This window comes from Eleginops maclovinus, chromosome 8 (assembly GCF_036324505.1).
Source record: "Eleginops maclovinus isolate JMC-PN-2008 ecotype Puerto Natales chromosome 8, JC_Emac_rtc_rv5, whole genome shotgun sequence".
Taxonomy (NCBI): domain Eukaryota; kingdom Metazoa; phylum Chordata; class Actinopteri; order Perciformes; family Eleginopidae; genus Eleginops; species Eleginops maclovinus.
This window is the reverse complement of record NC_086356.1, coordinates 2551802-2568479: the sequence shown is the minus strand read 5'-3', so window position 1 is coordinate 2568479 and position 16678 is coordinate 2551802. Positions and strand designations below refer to the sequence as shown.

The 16678-nt window shown below is 43.9% G+C and overlaps 2 protein-coding genes across 2 annotated transcripts; both read right to left on the bottom strand.

Moving 5' to 3' along the window:
* Window positions 1-533: 533 nt before the first annotated feature.
* On the bottom strand, window positions 534-6983 carry auh (AU RNA binding protein/enoyl-CoA hydratase). Its single transcript, XM_063889990.1, has 10 exons — window positions 6700-6983; window positions 5504-5571; window positions 4954-5041; window positions 4750-4836; window positions 4207-4299; window positions 3528-3584; window positions 2797-2984; window positions 2146-2196; window positions 1953-2000; window positions 534-1603 (listed from the first exon to the last, which is right to left on the bottom strand). The coding sequence occupies exons 1-10, from the start codon at window positions 6914-6916 to the stop codon at window positions 1526-1528; spliced, it is 975 nt and encodes a 324-aa protein (XP_063746060.1). The 5' UTR covers window positions 6917-6983; the 3' UTR covers window positions 534-1525.
* Window positions 6984-8275: 1292 nt separating this feature from the next.
* nfil3 (nuclear factor, interleukin 3 regulated) lies at window positions 8276-15929 on the bottom strand. Its single transcript, XM_063890325.1, has 2 exons — window positions 15729-15929; window positions 8276-12172 (listed from the first exon to the last, which is right to left on the bottom strand). Exon 2 carries the CDS (start codon window positions 12092-12094, stop codon window positions 10868-10870), a length of 1227 nt encoding a protein of 408 aa, XP_063746395.1. The 5' UTR covers window positions 12095-12172; window positions 15729-15929; the 3' UTR covers window positions 8276-10867.
* Window positions 15930-16678: the final 749 nt, after the last annotated feature.

The following is a 16678-nucleotide window of genomic DNA, read 5'->3' as shown; positions in this document are numbered from 1 at the left end:
AAATTTACAAGTGTTTACATTTATTTACATTTCTGAACAAAAGTGATTCCGACTTTTTGACCAATTTCTGACGGAGTGTGTTTCAAGCAAGTCAGTAGCAGTGTGCGTGTGTGTGTGTGTGTAGAATCGGAGGATGAATCCCCCTTTATTAGTCACATACATGCACACAGCAGAGCACACACAGTGAAATTCTGCATTTAACCCATCCTAGTACTAGGAGCAGTGGGCAGCTATCGTGCAGCGCCCGGGGAGCAATGGGGAGGGGGGATTGGAGGTGTCCGGTGCCTTGCTCAAGGGCACCACAGCAGGGCCCAGGAGGTGAACTGGGACCTCTCCAAGTAGCAGCCCACTTTCCATATTTCAAGTCTGTTTGGGGACTTGAACCGGCGACCCTACGATTCCCAGTCCAAGCCCCTACTGACTGAGCCACTGCTGGACGTGTGTGTGTGTGTGTGTGTGTGTGTGTGTGTGTGTGTGTGTGTGTGTGTGTGTGTGTGTGTGTGTGGTTTTCAGAATAATACAGCTGAGAAACATTTCAGTGTGAGACAAGTTTTATTTATATCCACTCACGTAAAATAATCTTCACAGAGGCTGATTCATTCATCGACACGGAAACAAAAGAAGTCGAGGGCGGCTCGGAAAATAACACGTCTTAAAAAATGTATATACAATTCGACTCGTAAAACCTCAAGGTCCACTTCCACACTTCCCACTAAAGCTCTCTCAGTCAATTCAACCGGGAAAGCATCTCAGTGTGAAGTGGCCAGTGGACCTGGAGTTTTTCATCCACTTCTTTTGCCAAATAACAAACGTTTGAAGCTCCAAATCATGTCTTTGCAAATTGTCATTCTTGTAATTATGTCATTTTAAAAAGGTAAAGTATTTTAAATCATTTAACCAATCTTCTGAATTATTTCTAATCAACTAGTACTACACGCTACGCCCATGTGTCAGTGAGACGTATAAACACCTTTCATTTTCAGCCAATGCGTCATGGTTACACTTAGTTCTTGAGGCACTAAAATCAGAAAGAAATCCAAACACTGCAGATCCTATATTGCTCCCTCTGGACAGAGTTTGTTTTATTATTTCATGCAGACTCCTCTGGTGTTAGCTAGTGTTTTCAACAGAGTAATACATTTCTATTTAAGTTTTTTAAAAAAGCGATAAACTAGAAATGTAGATGGCTCTTTAATTGGTTCATTAGTCAGAGGGGTTACTGTCCATCACAGCGCACAGAGGAATAACCACATGAATGTTTTCAGTTAGTTAAGTAAGTATTGTGAGCCAATGATTGGTTAGTATGTCTGGTTGTATTGGACACACCCAGCGTTACACCTGAACCGTGGAGTCCCTGTAAGGACTAGAAGGGGCCCCTGATGGACCACTGATGCCCTGCAGCCGGCCTCTGGGTCCTGCACAGTGCTGACCTGACAGTTTGACCCATAAATGTGTTGGAAGCAGTGGAGTAGTAGGAGAGCTGGATGCAGCACTTTGTGATCCTTTGCTGGAAGCAGGGGGGGCTTCACTCGCCCTTAAACTGAGGACGCCTCTTCTCCTTGAAAGCAGCCAGACCCTCCAGCCGGTCTTTAGTGGGGATCACCTTAAAGACAACACACAGTCTTCATTTTTAGAAGAACTTTCTCAGACCTTCTTAAATCCCGCTGATGAATCTTTAAATATCTGTTTTCGATACCAAGTAACTTTACTTCCCCTCTCTACTCACAAAGTAGACCTGCCCTGGTATTCAACAGGAAGTGCTCTGCCATTAATCCCTGACTGACCCCGTCCTCATTTCCTACACTCTTTTGCACACCTGGACCCAACTCCCAACAATCTGGATATCTGAATTCACTCCCCGCTCTTTACATTCTGCTGACTTATCAAGTGTGCATTAGTCTCAGTGAGGCTGGAACCAAATGCACACTTCATACAGATTATTTTTTACTCACCTGGGCGTAGCATGCTTCTTCAATGGCTAGACCTGTAGATAAATCCACCTGAAAGAGAGAGCGGCATCTCTTAGTGAACAATCACACAACCATCAAATAAACATGTTCAGGCCATGTGATGATGTAACCCTAAAAGCCAAATTTGAGCCAAAGCAAAAATAAAACCCAGTAAAATGAGTCCTCCGAGACTTACCTCGATCCCCTGGTTGATCGCCAGTTTGGCCATCCTTACTGCGATGGGACCCTGTGGAACCAGATGATAAAGAAAGGGACCTTTTAAAAGCTTTGATAAAGTGCTGTGTTTGATATAAGTGTCAATTGTTTTGAAGTACAATATTAATCGTTACCTAAAATCAACAGCATTTCTTTATTTATCAGGATTTTTTCTTGGAATTCAGACTTTTTTTTTGCCTCAAAATTCTGACTTAAAATTCTGACTCTCCAAAAAAAAAAGTTCTCTAAATTCTGACTTTTCGTAGAGACATTCGTATATAACGAGATACTGTGTAATCTCAGGTATTACCATTTATTTTTTGATCTGATCAAAAGTGATTCGGACTTTTCTCACAGAATTCAGAATTTCCCCCCAATTTCTGACTTTGATTCTGAGAAAAAGAAAGCAAAAATAAACTCTGCAGATTAAACACATCCCTCTGATCCCAGCCTCCTAGCACTCGCTACCTGTTGCTTTTAGAACCGATTTTAAGATTGTACTGCTTACTTACAAAGCTCTAAGAAGCCTCGACCCAATCTTTCACTGCCTTACGCCCCATCCCCCACACCCTGAGACCCTCAGAAGCATCGCTGCTGGTAAACAGTTCTGCTTGTGAGATGTTCTGTTTACCTGAGGGTTGATCTCACGGGCGAGCTCCAGCGCCCTCAGGTAGGCGGCGTCTCCGCTCTTGTTCTGCTCCACAGAATGATTGGCGAGGCCCAGACGACACGCCTCGGCTCCGTCCACCACCCGGGCGGCGAAGATCAGCTCCTTCGCCAGGGACACACCGATGGCACGGGGGAGACGCTGCGTACCGCCTGCACAGGAGGGACAAGGGATCAGACACCAGGTCTCCACGCCAGACGCTGTAGAAACAGCCTATAATAACCTCTAAAAATCACAGATATGATGAATATTTACCTCTTTCGCCAGACCATTGTAGAATGGAAATCAGAAATGGCCGGTTAGCAAATGTTTCAGGGCTTCTTGGACTAAAGCTGCTCCCTTTCTAATCACAATATCTCTATTTCATCTTTGCAAAAAGGCCTGTGTGTACTGTCACTCTTAAATAAAAATGCTTTACATATACTTTTAATAGGAAACAAGAGGCCTACATGAGATCCTGTAAGTTCTGTAAATCATTCACCCTGAGCCTCCTGTCTCACAGTCAGTGTGCGTGTGTGGTAATCCAACCAGGAACAATCCCCTTTGTTTAGGCTTTGACTTTAAAGAGCCTGAGAATGTCTAAAGCAGAACTCATGGCACTCTGGAAAGCTGTCGCAGTCCATGAAGTGTAGATGTGTGCAGACAACAGAAAGATATTCACTGGAAATGTGGAAATAAAGAGACCCCAGCCTCACCTGCTCCAGGAATAATCGCAAGTTTGGTCTCTACCAGCCCCAACTTCGCAGTATCAGCTAGAGGGATCAGAGGGAAGCATTAGTACTCCGACATCATTTGTCGGTATAAACCAGGGGTGTCCAAACTACGGCCCGGGGGCCAAATGCGGCCCACCTCTAAATGGTCCTCAGCAAATGCTCAAAGTATAATGGGATATGTCCCACACCTGAAACTTGTGCTTTTCCTATATTGTACTTCTTAAATGTGTAAGAATAAGTAGTATTCATGTGTTCATAAGACCATGTTTAAATAAATTCAGTCAATTCAGGTTGAAAAATGTCTCAAACAAACCCTAGTTGATAACAAGCTTGAAATAAACCCTTCATAGTTCTCCCTTATTGTAATCAATCTGAAGCTTCTGTTTTAAGGAATGAGCTGAAATAAATAAATGAACTCCTATGGAGAGCTGAGAGCATATTCAAGTATCAAGAACAACTGATCTACATTTGATTGATTTGACTCACTTATAACTGATGAGGCCATAAACCTCGCCCCGGACCTTCGTATGTTTTTCTGTATGTGGCTCTCAGGGAAAAAGGTTTGGACACCCCAGGTATAAACAATGTATAACCATCTACAGCGTGTTGTAGAAAGACCAGAGGCAGTTATCTGAACCTTAAAAAGTCCATTGAGTCTTACAGGTAATTCTGATGTCACAGGCAAGCGCCATTTCCAAGCCTCCTCCTAAGGCGGCTCCATCGATCGCAGCGATCGTTGGTACTGGCAGGTTACCTGTGTAAACAAATACAGTAAACCTTCGATCAAGAGACGTATAATGAACACAACTAATGGCCTATGGGTTTTATTTAGAAACGCTTCAATGGGACTCCTTTGTGACATCACTACACAGCACTCCAACACATTGAACGTGATAGTCTAAGGGGCGGGACATCTCTAAGCGGTTGACCAATCACAGCAGAGCCAGCCAACCAGCTAAGCAATCAGAGCAGACTGGGCTCTGGTTTCAGACAGAGGGTGAAAAGAGGAGCTGCAGCACAGGCAGTATGAGAAACATAAAGAGCTTTCTGAACATTAAAGCATGGAGACATGTCCCAGTAAGAGTGAAAATAGGCATCAGGGCCCCTTTAAAGTGCAAAATGATAACAAAATGGTGGTGTGAGCATGCATTGCAGTCTACGGGGAGGAAGAGAGTCACTGCTGAACCGCCTCTGTGGTCCTCACCCAGCTCTGTGATGAGGGATCTGGCTTTGGACACAAACGGTCCCACTTCACTCTGCTGCATCTTGGCCCTCTCCTTCAGATCTGCACCTGCACAGAGAGAGTGTGGACCATCACTATGTTGACTATCAGGAATACACAATTCCCTGTACGAGGTCCATGGGGTCAAAATAATATACCCTAAGACAGATTAGAAAGGCCAGGTACCTGCACAGAAGATCCCAGGAACCACACTGCAGATAATGACACTGCGCACCTTGTTGTTCTTCCTGATACTCTCCACAGCTTCAAGCATCTGGAAGACATTGTCCAAAGCAAAAGGTACATCCTCAAATTGTCTGATCATATACATTTAAAACTCCCTTTGTATTAACAAACAAAAGCACTCGCAAACTCGAGAGTATTTTGAAGCAAAACCCCCAAATATGGGCTGGATCAATCAAAGCCAAACCCTGCTCGAAGATAGTACAGACTGAGGGACAGAAACAGATCCGAGCTACTCTTACTTACTGTAATTTGCTTGAGATCTATCTTAAATGTGGCTTCTCTAGGGCTACACACACACCCTACTACAGTAAGAAGGTATTATAAGCACCCAATTTGTGTGAAGCATGTTGTTGGCTGCTTCAACAGGTCAGAAACACAGAATTTTACACAAGTATGAAGAGAAAAGCCATGCTGAATGCATCCAGCTTTCCTGTGGTACCAAACACAGGCTTTGTGTTAAATTGGAGAAAAGTTAAAAAGCCATACCTACCAAATTGACCAGATTTTTGCTTATGGCGTTCTTTGCTTTTGGCCGATTTATCCCGACGACAACGATACCTGAAAGACAGAGTGACATCACACTGATCACACACAGAGGTAAATGCAACACAACGAAGAGCAGCGAAAGGATCGCAACAAGGAGAAGGAGTTGATTGCATTTATCCTAAGTCGCCTTGGATAAAAGCATGAGCTAAATGTAATGTAATAGTAAATACTCTACAGATAGAAGAGCTGCATTAAAGCTCACAGAGACATCAACATGTTTCCCGATAATGCTTTAATCCTTTTAGCTTTCTGAGTTGTTTTCTTGAGCTCTCAACCCGAATGAACACTTAGGGGAGCTGGTCTGATTATCACGTGATCGCTACGTCTTATTATCGGTTGTTTATGTCACTATGTAGGCAGAGAAGTTTTAAATAGTTCTATAGCCTACATGCTATCCCTTAATCCTGTGACGTATTTATTTTACTTATTTCAGTTTTTGTGTAAGCACGTTATTTTTTTCAGTTCATTGTAAGACATTATTAGATCCTTTGTCTCGGTCCTTCCTTCCTGAAGTGGTCAGGCTCTACAACAACCATGGCACCTGCTAGACCGCACCCCCCCCAAGCCCACAGACACACACACACACACACACACACACACACACACACACGCACACACAACAATAAAGACTATAACACCCCCTGTTTTGCAATACCACTTATGTGCAATATATATACAGTATATACCACTTACTGGCCCTCCTTGGTCAGACAATTCACTTCATCTTCTCTATCATAACTAATAAATACCATCACCTGGCTGCTATCTCAAAACGGTTACTGGTGCTGGATGTGTATTTTGTAAATTCTGTAACTCCTACGTTTATCTTTAATAAGCATGCTTCTTCTTATTTAATATTAAGCTATGTTTGACTCTTAACTTGTACATTTCCCCTTTGTTGGTGTTGAACAAAATAGGTATTCTGATTCTGTGTGAATGTTTGGCTGTCACGTACAAAGATGACGTCATCACGCACACTCTACTTTGGCGTCAGACACCGCCGGAATGGCTCCTTCGTGGCTCATTGTGGCTCTAAACCGTTTCACAGTCGATTCCCGTGTGATGAAACTCTAACAGGACTTCGGTTTTTACAACATGCACTTACATTGGAGCAGACACGGTGACTGTGAGCGGGCTTACCGGAGTCCTCTCCGTCCAGGTGCCTGACTCGGAGGTCCTCCTTCGCGTCCGAGCTGTAGTGTCGTGTCGCCGGCAGAGGAGAGAGCGAGCCGGTACCGGAGCAGACATGTTGTCTGCACCCGGAGGAGGCTCCTAGCAGCCGGCACACCCCGGCCCGGCCCGGTGCCTGCACTCGGAGGGCTTGCAGCAGGGCTCTGTGTCCTGCTTGCACCGCCATGCTGAAGAGCTGCAGTGTTGTTTGACTTTCAACTTTGACACAGTCACGTGGTCGCGTCACGTGACGGCGAGTCTGAAGCACTGCTGTAGCATGGTGCATAGAAGCAGTGGGAGAACTGCTCTGATTATTAACTGTTCAAAGTAGCAATACTACAGACTACAGATATTCAGAGTTACAAGTAAAAGTCCTGCATTCAAAAAGTATAAGCCTAAAAAAATACATGTAGTACCAAAAGTAAAAGTACTCCAAAAGTAAAGGTACTCCAAAAGTAAAGGTACTCCAAAAGTAAAAGTACTCGTCATGCAGAATGGCACGAATAAGCTCCATATATTTTAAATGGTTGTTTTATGATATGTAATGTATTAATGTGTGAGGTATATCTTGTAGCGATGTCTGTGAAGATGATGAAGAAGACATGAGCTTGTATATAATAAGGTTTATTACGAACAGCAGAGTATCATACACCAACAATGCAGGTTCCCAGAGCCAGTTGTGGAAGTCCCCCCCGAAATCTCTTTGTGCATGCAATTTATAGGAGAAATGTGTGTGTGTGAGTCCAATGTGTGTGTGTGACCAAAGGAAGTGAACTATAAGAATGTGTACCCAAATAAGGAGAGATGTATGTGCTCGTCCTACATGTCTTTTTCTTACTCATCCATGGAGGCCCTCTGACGTATTCCAGAGACCTGTTGCCCAACATCACTACCTGCACCCTCTATGACCTCAGAAAGTAACTCACTGTATGATCAGATTTAACTCACTGTATGATCAGATTTAACTCACTGTATGATCAGATTTAACTCACTGTATGATCAGATTTAATACTCCACATATTCTCATCACTTCAAAGTTGCACTTGGTAGAGGTTGGGTTTACTCTAATTATTTATATACACACTGGCCAGCTTAACCTACATTTAATAACGAATTAGTGAATTTATATTTTGTATTATAGTATGTCTCTGCAGAGTAAATAGTAACTAACCCAACTCGTTGTGGAAGTAAAGTACGAGTACCTACATTTCTTTACTTGTACAAACAACTTTTAACACAACTATGGAGCCACACACTTATATTCAATAACAAAAACAATGTGAAGTGTCTGAAATCTGTTTAGGCCACATATTTATATATTATTACAATAAACAGTATTTTATTTCCCCTTTCATTATTGAAATCTACATCTGATTAGTTTATTAAATCCTTTCTCTGTATTTTGCTTGCACCATAACCCTCATAACCCTTCAGTATACTGTTTCCCACAAGGAGCCAAACAACTAGCATGTATTGTAATATATCCTCTGGTATTTTCTACCTACATTTTCCTCCAAAGGAAATAATCAAAAGACAGGATACTTGATTCAGTGATTAGACATTTATTGTGAACAAAACTCATCCTTACAATGAACCTTGAGAAAAGTGTTCGGATACAGAACTGGACGCCAGGCTGATGGATTCATCTGCATCAAGATCAGATCCAAAAATACGCAGGGCATTTTTAAAAACTAAAATACGGAATGCATTTCAATAACAGAGAAGGTCAGGAGGTTCGTTGTATCACTCCAACTAGCTAAAGGCAATTCGAAAATGCATTCAATTAACCCGACAGCTCTGATTCCATAACAGTTAACCATACAGAAGCCGACCGACCGGATAAAACACTGAATCTCTGGACACTCTTTCATAAAACAGATGTAGATGGTTAACATTTGAGGATACAGCTCAGAATCTCAATTCTCCAGCCAGCTTCAAACACAGTCTCAGTTTAACGTTGTACGGTTTTACAAAATGAGTAAAAATCCACAAAAGAAAAGCGATTTGGCAAACAGTGAACCAGTGCAGCAGAGCCTTTTTTAAAATGCGTAAAACTAAGGTGAAAGCCCAGGTGTGTAACTTGTTATGCATCTAAAACTACAGCAGAGACAATGGAGTGCAACGTGTCCAAGATCTGATTAATCGACCAGGACGAGAGGGAACAGAAATGCTGCATTTAGGGTCTTATTCTTAGAAAGGTTCCCTCAAAGAACGTTGAGTTTGGTAGGGAACTATAGGGTATTAAAACATCCTTTAATACACTAACCTTTAGATTTAGTTTCTCATGTTCAGGTGTGCATTTGGACTCACTTTGATCTATTTCCCCCATAACGAGTATCAAATTACTTCATTTCTTTCAGGAAAAGTCTTGGAAATTGTGCAGGAATTACTAAACCAACAGAAAAAAAGCATGGTAAGATATTCTCTCAAAGCAGAGGCCTGGACTCTCCACTGAAGACCAGTCACCTCCCCAGTATACAGATGGATCCAGTAACCATACCACGTCCGGTATAACAGCTTTAAAGCAAAGCAGAGCGCTAACTGGAGCCTTCTCCTAACACCCAGTTAGAGTCAATCAGCATGTGGTAAATGATTCTGTAACATCTCAAATAGTGGCAGGAAGTCTTAATGGGTCATACCCATTAATTCAAGCCACGTTTAATAAAACTCAGCCGTTCCTGCACACATTTTTCCCAATGAAAGCCTTCCAGATACCTTGAGGTAATGAATAAGCAGGAAGTGCTGCGTTTGATTGGACGAGGAGGTTGTCCGTACCTGAAACCTGATTTGTTCTGAGCATGTGCGGAAAAGCCGTAAATGTGGTGGCGATAACAGCAGTTTTTATGTATCTGTATTAAAACATGTTGTCTGTTTGGACTCGTGCTGAAGTTGAATACTTTTCCTTTTTATATAAATACTTTCAGTTGTTTTTTCTAAAGATATTTTTTGGGGGCTTTTTGCCTGTAATCGGATAGGACAGCGGAGAGTGACAGGAAAGTGGGAGAGAGAGTCGGGGTGGGATCCGGAAAGGACCACGGGTCGGGAATCGAACCCGGGTCGCCGGCGTGAGGTGCAGGTGCCCCAGCCAGTTGCGCCACGGCCGGTGCCTACTTTCAGTTGTTTTGATGAAGAATGTCTCAAATACGGAGCTAATTTAGGAATTTATTACCAAAAACAAGCTGGTAAGATGCAGTAATTGGTTAAATAAAGACATTCAACTAAATACTTATTGGAACCAAAGATACTTTTAAAAATGGACCACTAGATTTTGGCTGTGTTTTTTTATTCACATTATACATATTTGATCAATACGTATTTCTGGAGCAGCGGGAGCGGCACTGCAGTCTCTTTACCGCACCGTTGTGACGAAAAGAGAGCTGAGCCAGAAGGCAAAGCTCTCTGTCTACCGGGCCATCTTTGTTCCTACCCTCACCTATGGTCATGAAGGATGGGTCACGACCGAAAGAACGAGATGGCGGATACAAGCGGCCGAAATGGGATTTCTCCACAGGGTGGCTGGCATCTCCCTTAGGGATAAGGTGAGAAGTTCAGTCATCCGGGAGGGACTCGGAGTAGAACCACTGCTCCTTCGTGTTGAAAGGAGCCAGTTGAGGTGGTTCGGGCACCTAGTGAGGATGCCACCTGGGCGCCTCCCTAGGGAGGTGTTCCAGACACGTCCAGCTGGGAAGAGACCGAGGGGTAGACCTAGGACCAGGTGGAGGGGTTATATCTCTTCGCTGGCCTGGGAGCGCCTTGGAATCCCCCAGTCAGAGCTGGTTGATGTGGCCAGGGAAAGGAAAGTTTGGGGCTCTCTGCTGGAGCTGTTACCTCCAAGTGCGACAAAAAGTACCTAACTGATTTACACACAGAATAAATCGGGTTTCCGGTTTGGAGCTGGAAGTGGCAGTGTTTCTGGAAAAGGTGAATGAAAGCAGTATTTGTATGGATATATAATGAGAAACTCTGGTGAGTTTTTTTGTACTGATGGTGTGGCACTCTAGGTCTACGTTATATCTGACAGTACAGGCAGCCCCCCCCCCCCCTCCCCCTCCCCATTGTGCTCTGACATTTGAACATGAACATTAATCCAAACCTTGTTTAACCACACAGTGCAACAGGAAGTATAAAAGCACTACGGTCATGCGGAGGAGCAGGAAAACGCCTCGTGAGGATCGCCGGCGCTCCTGCTCGAGACCACCACAGACCCGTGCTGTGCTTGGATCAGTCTTCTGAGGGCGGGCAGCTCCGGGGGGCCCTGTCTCAGATACAAGTCCTCTGAGAGTGCGTAGGAACGTTCTTTGACCTCGGCGCTGGGTTTGCTCTGCGGTTCTGCTCGGTGCCACGGCTCAGACTGCTGGCTCCAGTCCTGCATGTTGGTGACCTGCAGGGACAGCGGGCAGGGGGACGACTGACTGGAGCATCCTCGAGGAGACGAGGAGGGGTACTCCGGGTCGATGGCCTCCACTTTGATCTGGATGCTCCTGGCTTTAATCCGCAGCTTGTGGGGCAACGCTGAAGAACTGGCATCCGGCACTTTGTGTGTGGAGACGATGACGCTCCTGGGGTCGGCTGCAGACGGCGTTAACCCCTTGGGGACCTGCTGCTCGTCCTCGCCGTCGGAGGATTTGCTCACGCCGCCGTCCTCTGAGCTCCTGGGGGAGTTGCTGGAGGACCGGGTAAGCTGCAGGAAGGCGGCGGGCTGGGGGTAGACTCCCGACAGAGGGCTGGCCATGTAGTTTTGGTACAGTTCGTAGGGGCTGCTCCTCTCTTGTGCGTGCTCCGCTGGTTCTTGCTTCACCTCTGTGCTCCTGCAGCCTTGAGTGGCAGTGCACGTCTCGGGCATGTGAGGCGAATGCTTGATGACTGATATGCAGCTGCTGCGTGACAGAAGAGGCTCCGTCACCCTGCTGGAAGAGCTCTGGCCGGCACCGGGTGGAACTAACTCCTGGTAGACGTCGATATTGCTGGAGCTGGATAAGTTCTGGACTTCTTGGGCGTACGCCGCCAAGCTCACCAGGCCGAACTTGAGCTTCAGGGACAGCAGCTCGGCCTTGAGGGAGGCGTTCTCCTCCCCCAGGGCCATCAGCTTGTTCTCCAGCACCATGTCGTTGATGCGCCGCTTCTCCCGGGAGCGTTTGGCCGCTTCGTTGTTTTTGCGGCGCCTCTCCCAGTAAACGTTGTCCTTCTTCTCCTCCGGGATGAACTCTCTTTTCCTGCGACAGGAGGTTTTAGTCTTGATGGGAATGGCAGAGATTGTGTGGCCCAACCCGTCCCCGTTAGCCCCCTGTAACGCCACCGCCAGCACCAGGGCATCGTCTCCGCTGTAGGCCTCACTGTCCACCTCCTCTTGCTTGATTGATTGCATGTTTTCACTGTTGGTTAAACGTGCTCATAGGTCTTCAGCTGCACACCATACTGCTTGAACCGCTACATTGGAGGAAATCTGTGGAATAAGAGAAAAGGAGAGAAGTTTTAATATTCTTGAGTCAGGTATTTCCATTGATAGAATCAGACTGATTTAAGACTCATTTGCGATGTTACGAGTCGATATTGGGCTCTCAAATGGGTTCACTTTAAGTTATATTACATTTCATACCTGCTTTGTAGTTAAGGCTTATTGCTTTGAAGCTACTTTATCAAGCGTCAACATTTCCGAAAGTATGATTTCAATTACAAAAATGTGAGTTTTAGAGTTGTAAAAAACACTTAATAGTGTAAGAGCCCTGTTGTAAAATCACACTGCAAGTCTAGCACGCTTTTTAGATAGTTGCACAGCAGTAAAACAACTTTGTGAGGAGCGAGAAAGAGGACCGGATAATTGATAGCAGAATGTTTGGCTTTCCCTTGTCTTATGTTGCAGGAAAGTATATTTAAAAACAATGAACACACCTTTTGCTCCGGGAAATGGGGATTTGTTTTCAGTATTTTCCCATTCTACATGCGATCACTACATGTATGAGAGATTAACAATTTCCTCCTGTAGTTAATAAAGTTTTACACTTGGGGAAAAGTTTGAAGGTATTCTTGACTCATGGGTTTAAAATCTGGAGCGGTTACTTTAAAATACAACATGTCCTGTTCTGCATACATCCTGAGGCGAAGGAACAAAGGGCTACAGACAGCTGTAATGATAACACGTGGCCCGGAGCAAGTTGGAACACACACACACACACACACACACACACACACACACACACACACACACACACACACACACACACACACACACACACACACACACACACACACACACACACACACACACACACACACACACACAAACACTCAATAATAACTAATGTAAACTATGCCCGCTGCAGAAAGCGTGTTCGGCTTAAAGAAATAAGGTTACAAATAGAAATGAAGCTCAGAGATGTGGAAACATGTCTCATATACTGATTTAGGGAGTCAATGATTAAGCCCGTCAGCATTTCTATAGAACAGAGCGGCTTAATCCCATCAGACTGGACCCAAACCAGCCCAGTCTCAGCCCAAGTTTGAGGTACTTGTGCTGTACTTTATGCTACTTTTACTCCACTACATTTATTTAATCCCTTTAGTTGCTAGGCAGATTAGGATTAATGATGGTAAATATAATCTCCCTTAAATCAGACTTTAGTTCACCTGCAGTAAATCCAGCAGCTACCCTGCAGTATACAAAGCCATTCAAACTAGCTGCACCTTTACCAGCTCTGAGAACACTTTAATGATCAATCATTATAAAACATATCAGAGATATTATTCTGAAATGGACCAATCAGACAATGACTACTTTTACTGTCGCTACTTTAAGTACATTTAGAGGAGAGTACTTTCTACTTTCACTGGAGGAACATTTAGAATACTTTCACTGTGACAGAGTATTCCTACACTCTGGTACTTCTACTTTACTCAAGTACAAGACCTGAGTACTTCTACTTTACTCAAGTACAAGATCTGAGTACTTCTACTTTTACTCAAGTACAAGATCTGAGTACTTCTACTTTACTCAAGTACAAGATCTGAGTACTTCTACTTTTACTCAAGTACAAGATCTGAGTACTTCTACTTTACTCAAGTACAAGATCTGAGTACTTCTACTTTACTCAAGTACAAGATCTGAGTACTTCTACTTTACTCAAGTACAAGATCTGAGTACTGCTACTTTTACTCAAGTACAAGACCTGAGTACTTCTACTTTTACTCAAGATCTGAGTACTTCTACTTTTTACTCAAGTACAATATCTGAGTACTTCTACTTTTACTCAAGATCTGAGTACTTCTACTTTTACTCAAGTACAAGATCTGAGTACTTCTACTTTTACTCAAGTACAAGACCTGAGTACTTCTACTTTTTACTCAAGTACAATATCTGAGTACTTCTACTTTTACTCAAGATCTGAGTACTTCTACCTTTACTCAAGTACAAGATCTGAGTACTTCTACTTTTACTCAAGATCTGAGTACTTCTACCTTTACTCAAGAACAAGATCTGAGTACTTCTACTTTTACTCAAGACCCGAGTACTTCTACTTTTACTCAAGAACAAGATCTGAGTACTTCTACTTTACTCAAGAACAAGATCTGAGTACTTCTACTTTTACTCAAGATCTGAGTACTTCTACTTTACTCAAGTACAAGACCTGAGTACTTCTACTTTACTCAAGTACAAGACCTGAGTACTTCTACTTTACTCAAGTACAAGACCTGAGTACCCCCCCCCCCTGCTCTTTTGATAGTCTGCTAAAGTTCCTGATCTTACCATTACAATAAAAACAGCCCCTCTTTTCTTCTTCGGTTTCTCAGAGCAGATCATGTCCAGATGTGGAGATTGTGTGAGTCTCCTCTCTGGGTTATGCAGGGTTCTTTTCCTATCGAGGCAACATATGACATCAATACTAAATTTGGACCCCACGTGATAAAAATGGGTGGTAATATTACCGCAACGTGAGCTCAGTTTGGGCAGGGGTGGGGTGGGGGGGGGGGGGGGGGGGGGGGGGTAGCGGGGGTTCACCGTCGGTTCAGGCCGGGTGCATGCAGTCTGCGGATGGGGATAGGCCCGGACCGATCACGTCCTATTGTCCCGGATTCCTTCATTGTGTCCGTGGGGATGTACTGGTCTCACACTGCCAGCAGTTTCTCTGGCTGCAGACCTTATGCAATGATGTGGCAATAACACAGGGTGTGTTCTGCCCTTTAAGTTACAATAAAGCAGGTGTGAGATAGTAAACACCACTGCTTGCTACTTCTACACATCCCACCATAACCTGTATGTTAATTTAATGTGTATTCACCACACCGTGTTCTACAATGTTACACTTGTTTTATAAACACTGCTTACTTTCTTACTTTCCCTGCACATTTTAATGTAATTTAAAATACTAGGCTATATGCATGCCTGTAGTGTGCTGTTTTTATTTTTCCTCCCTAAATGTCCCCTGTGTGGGACGAATAAAGGGGATTGTGGTATTGAAGGTGAACGCTGTGTGTAACATGCTGGTACAATGTGAGCCATTCACTGTTGACATCACCACCGAGCTTCCTCCTGACACAGGCGGCTGCAGCGTGCTCTATCTACGCCCTGAAAATTCCTCCAACGTGACGGGACTTTACAGTACAGAACAATAAATAAAAAGCCACAACAAATGGGCTTTGATAACGCCAGTGCCACATTAAAACACTGTCGCAATCCAGCAGGCCTACGTGCCACAATACTAATAAGACATGTTGCATTTAGAGGCCAACAGATAATACACATGAGAAATACACTTCAGTAATAACCGGGACACTACACATTAGCTCGAACTTCAGCTTGCTTTGACATGTATTGTGAATCTAAACGTGGCTCATTTTAATTCAGAGGACGCACGAAAACGGAATTGTAAATTAAGCTAGTTGAGCGCCGCTGTGATTCTCCACGTTTTTTCCCAACACGTAAACACAACACCATCCCGCAGAAAGCTGGAAGTAAGAAGAAGGTTGTGTTCACGTTCACCCTCAAATAAAGACTTTTCTATTACCTTGGTTTGGAGTCTGCTCAGTTGTCAGGCACAGTGAAGTGTACGTTCTCCATCTGCGATTAAAATAAATGTCGATTAAATCCTACAAGTTGTGGAGTACCTGGCTCTCCTCCCTGGGCTTTTTCTTTTCAAGGTGGCTACTGACTCATGGATCTGTGTTAGTAGGTCAGTGGTTAAGTGCATTGGCAGCGTGAGTTTGAGTGACAGCGACCGCAGCCAATCGGAATGCAGCATTTTCCAACATCAGCCAATGACGCTCGGCTTCAACAGAAGTCGCGAATAAAATGTCCGTCGTCATCTATAAAGTGGTGGGGCTTTTAAGTGCGTCAGTTTATCACACTTCATAGGGAATTTTATAACGATTACGATATTTAATAGACATTTAATGGTTAAAGTACTTACTAAATACGATTTTTACTGGAAAAAAAAGTTCCAATAGTGTACAATTACTTCATTACAAGTACATTTAATGAGTTTTGAAAAGTAAGGCAACTCTAAAACATATAAAACAAGCAAATAGGAAAGAAGAAGAAGGCATACTTTTATTAATCCCTTACAGAGAAATTGCTTTCTCTACTCTGTTGTGTTGAATTAAACACACAGAGGATATACACAGAGGAAATACATGCACACACAACCACATGCAGAGGAGAGGTGGCAGAGCAGAGAGGCAGCCAGGTACCCGGCGCCAAGGCAGCAGATAGAGGTTAGGTGCCTTGCTCAAGGGCACCTCGGCAGTGGCCTAGGAGGAGAACTGGCACCTCTCCAGCTACCAGCTCACTCCATATTTTTTTTGGTCCGATCGGGACGTGAACCGGCGACCCTTCGGTCCCAAGACCAAGTCCCTACTGACTGAGCCACTGCCGCCCAATTAAGTTTAATGGTAGATGGTAGAAAATAAAAAATGTATAAAAGTCTCAAAATGAAGAAACGATCTGATAAAAATGTCA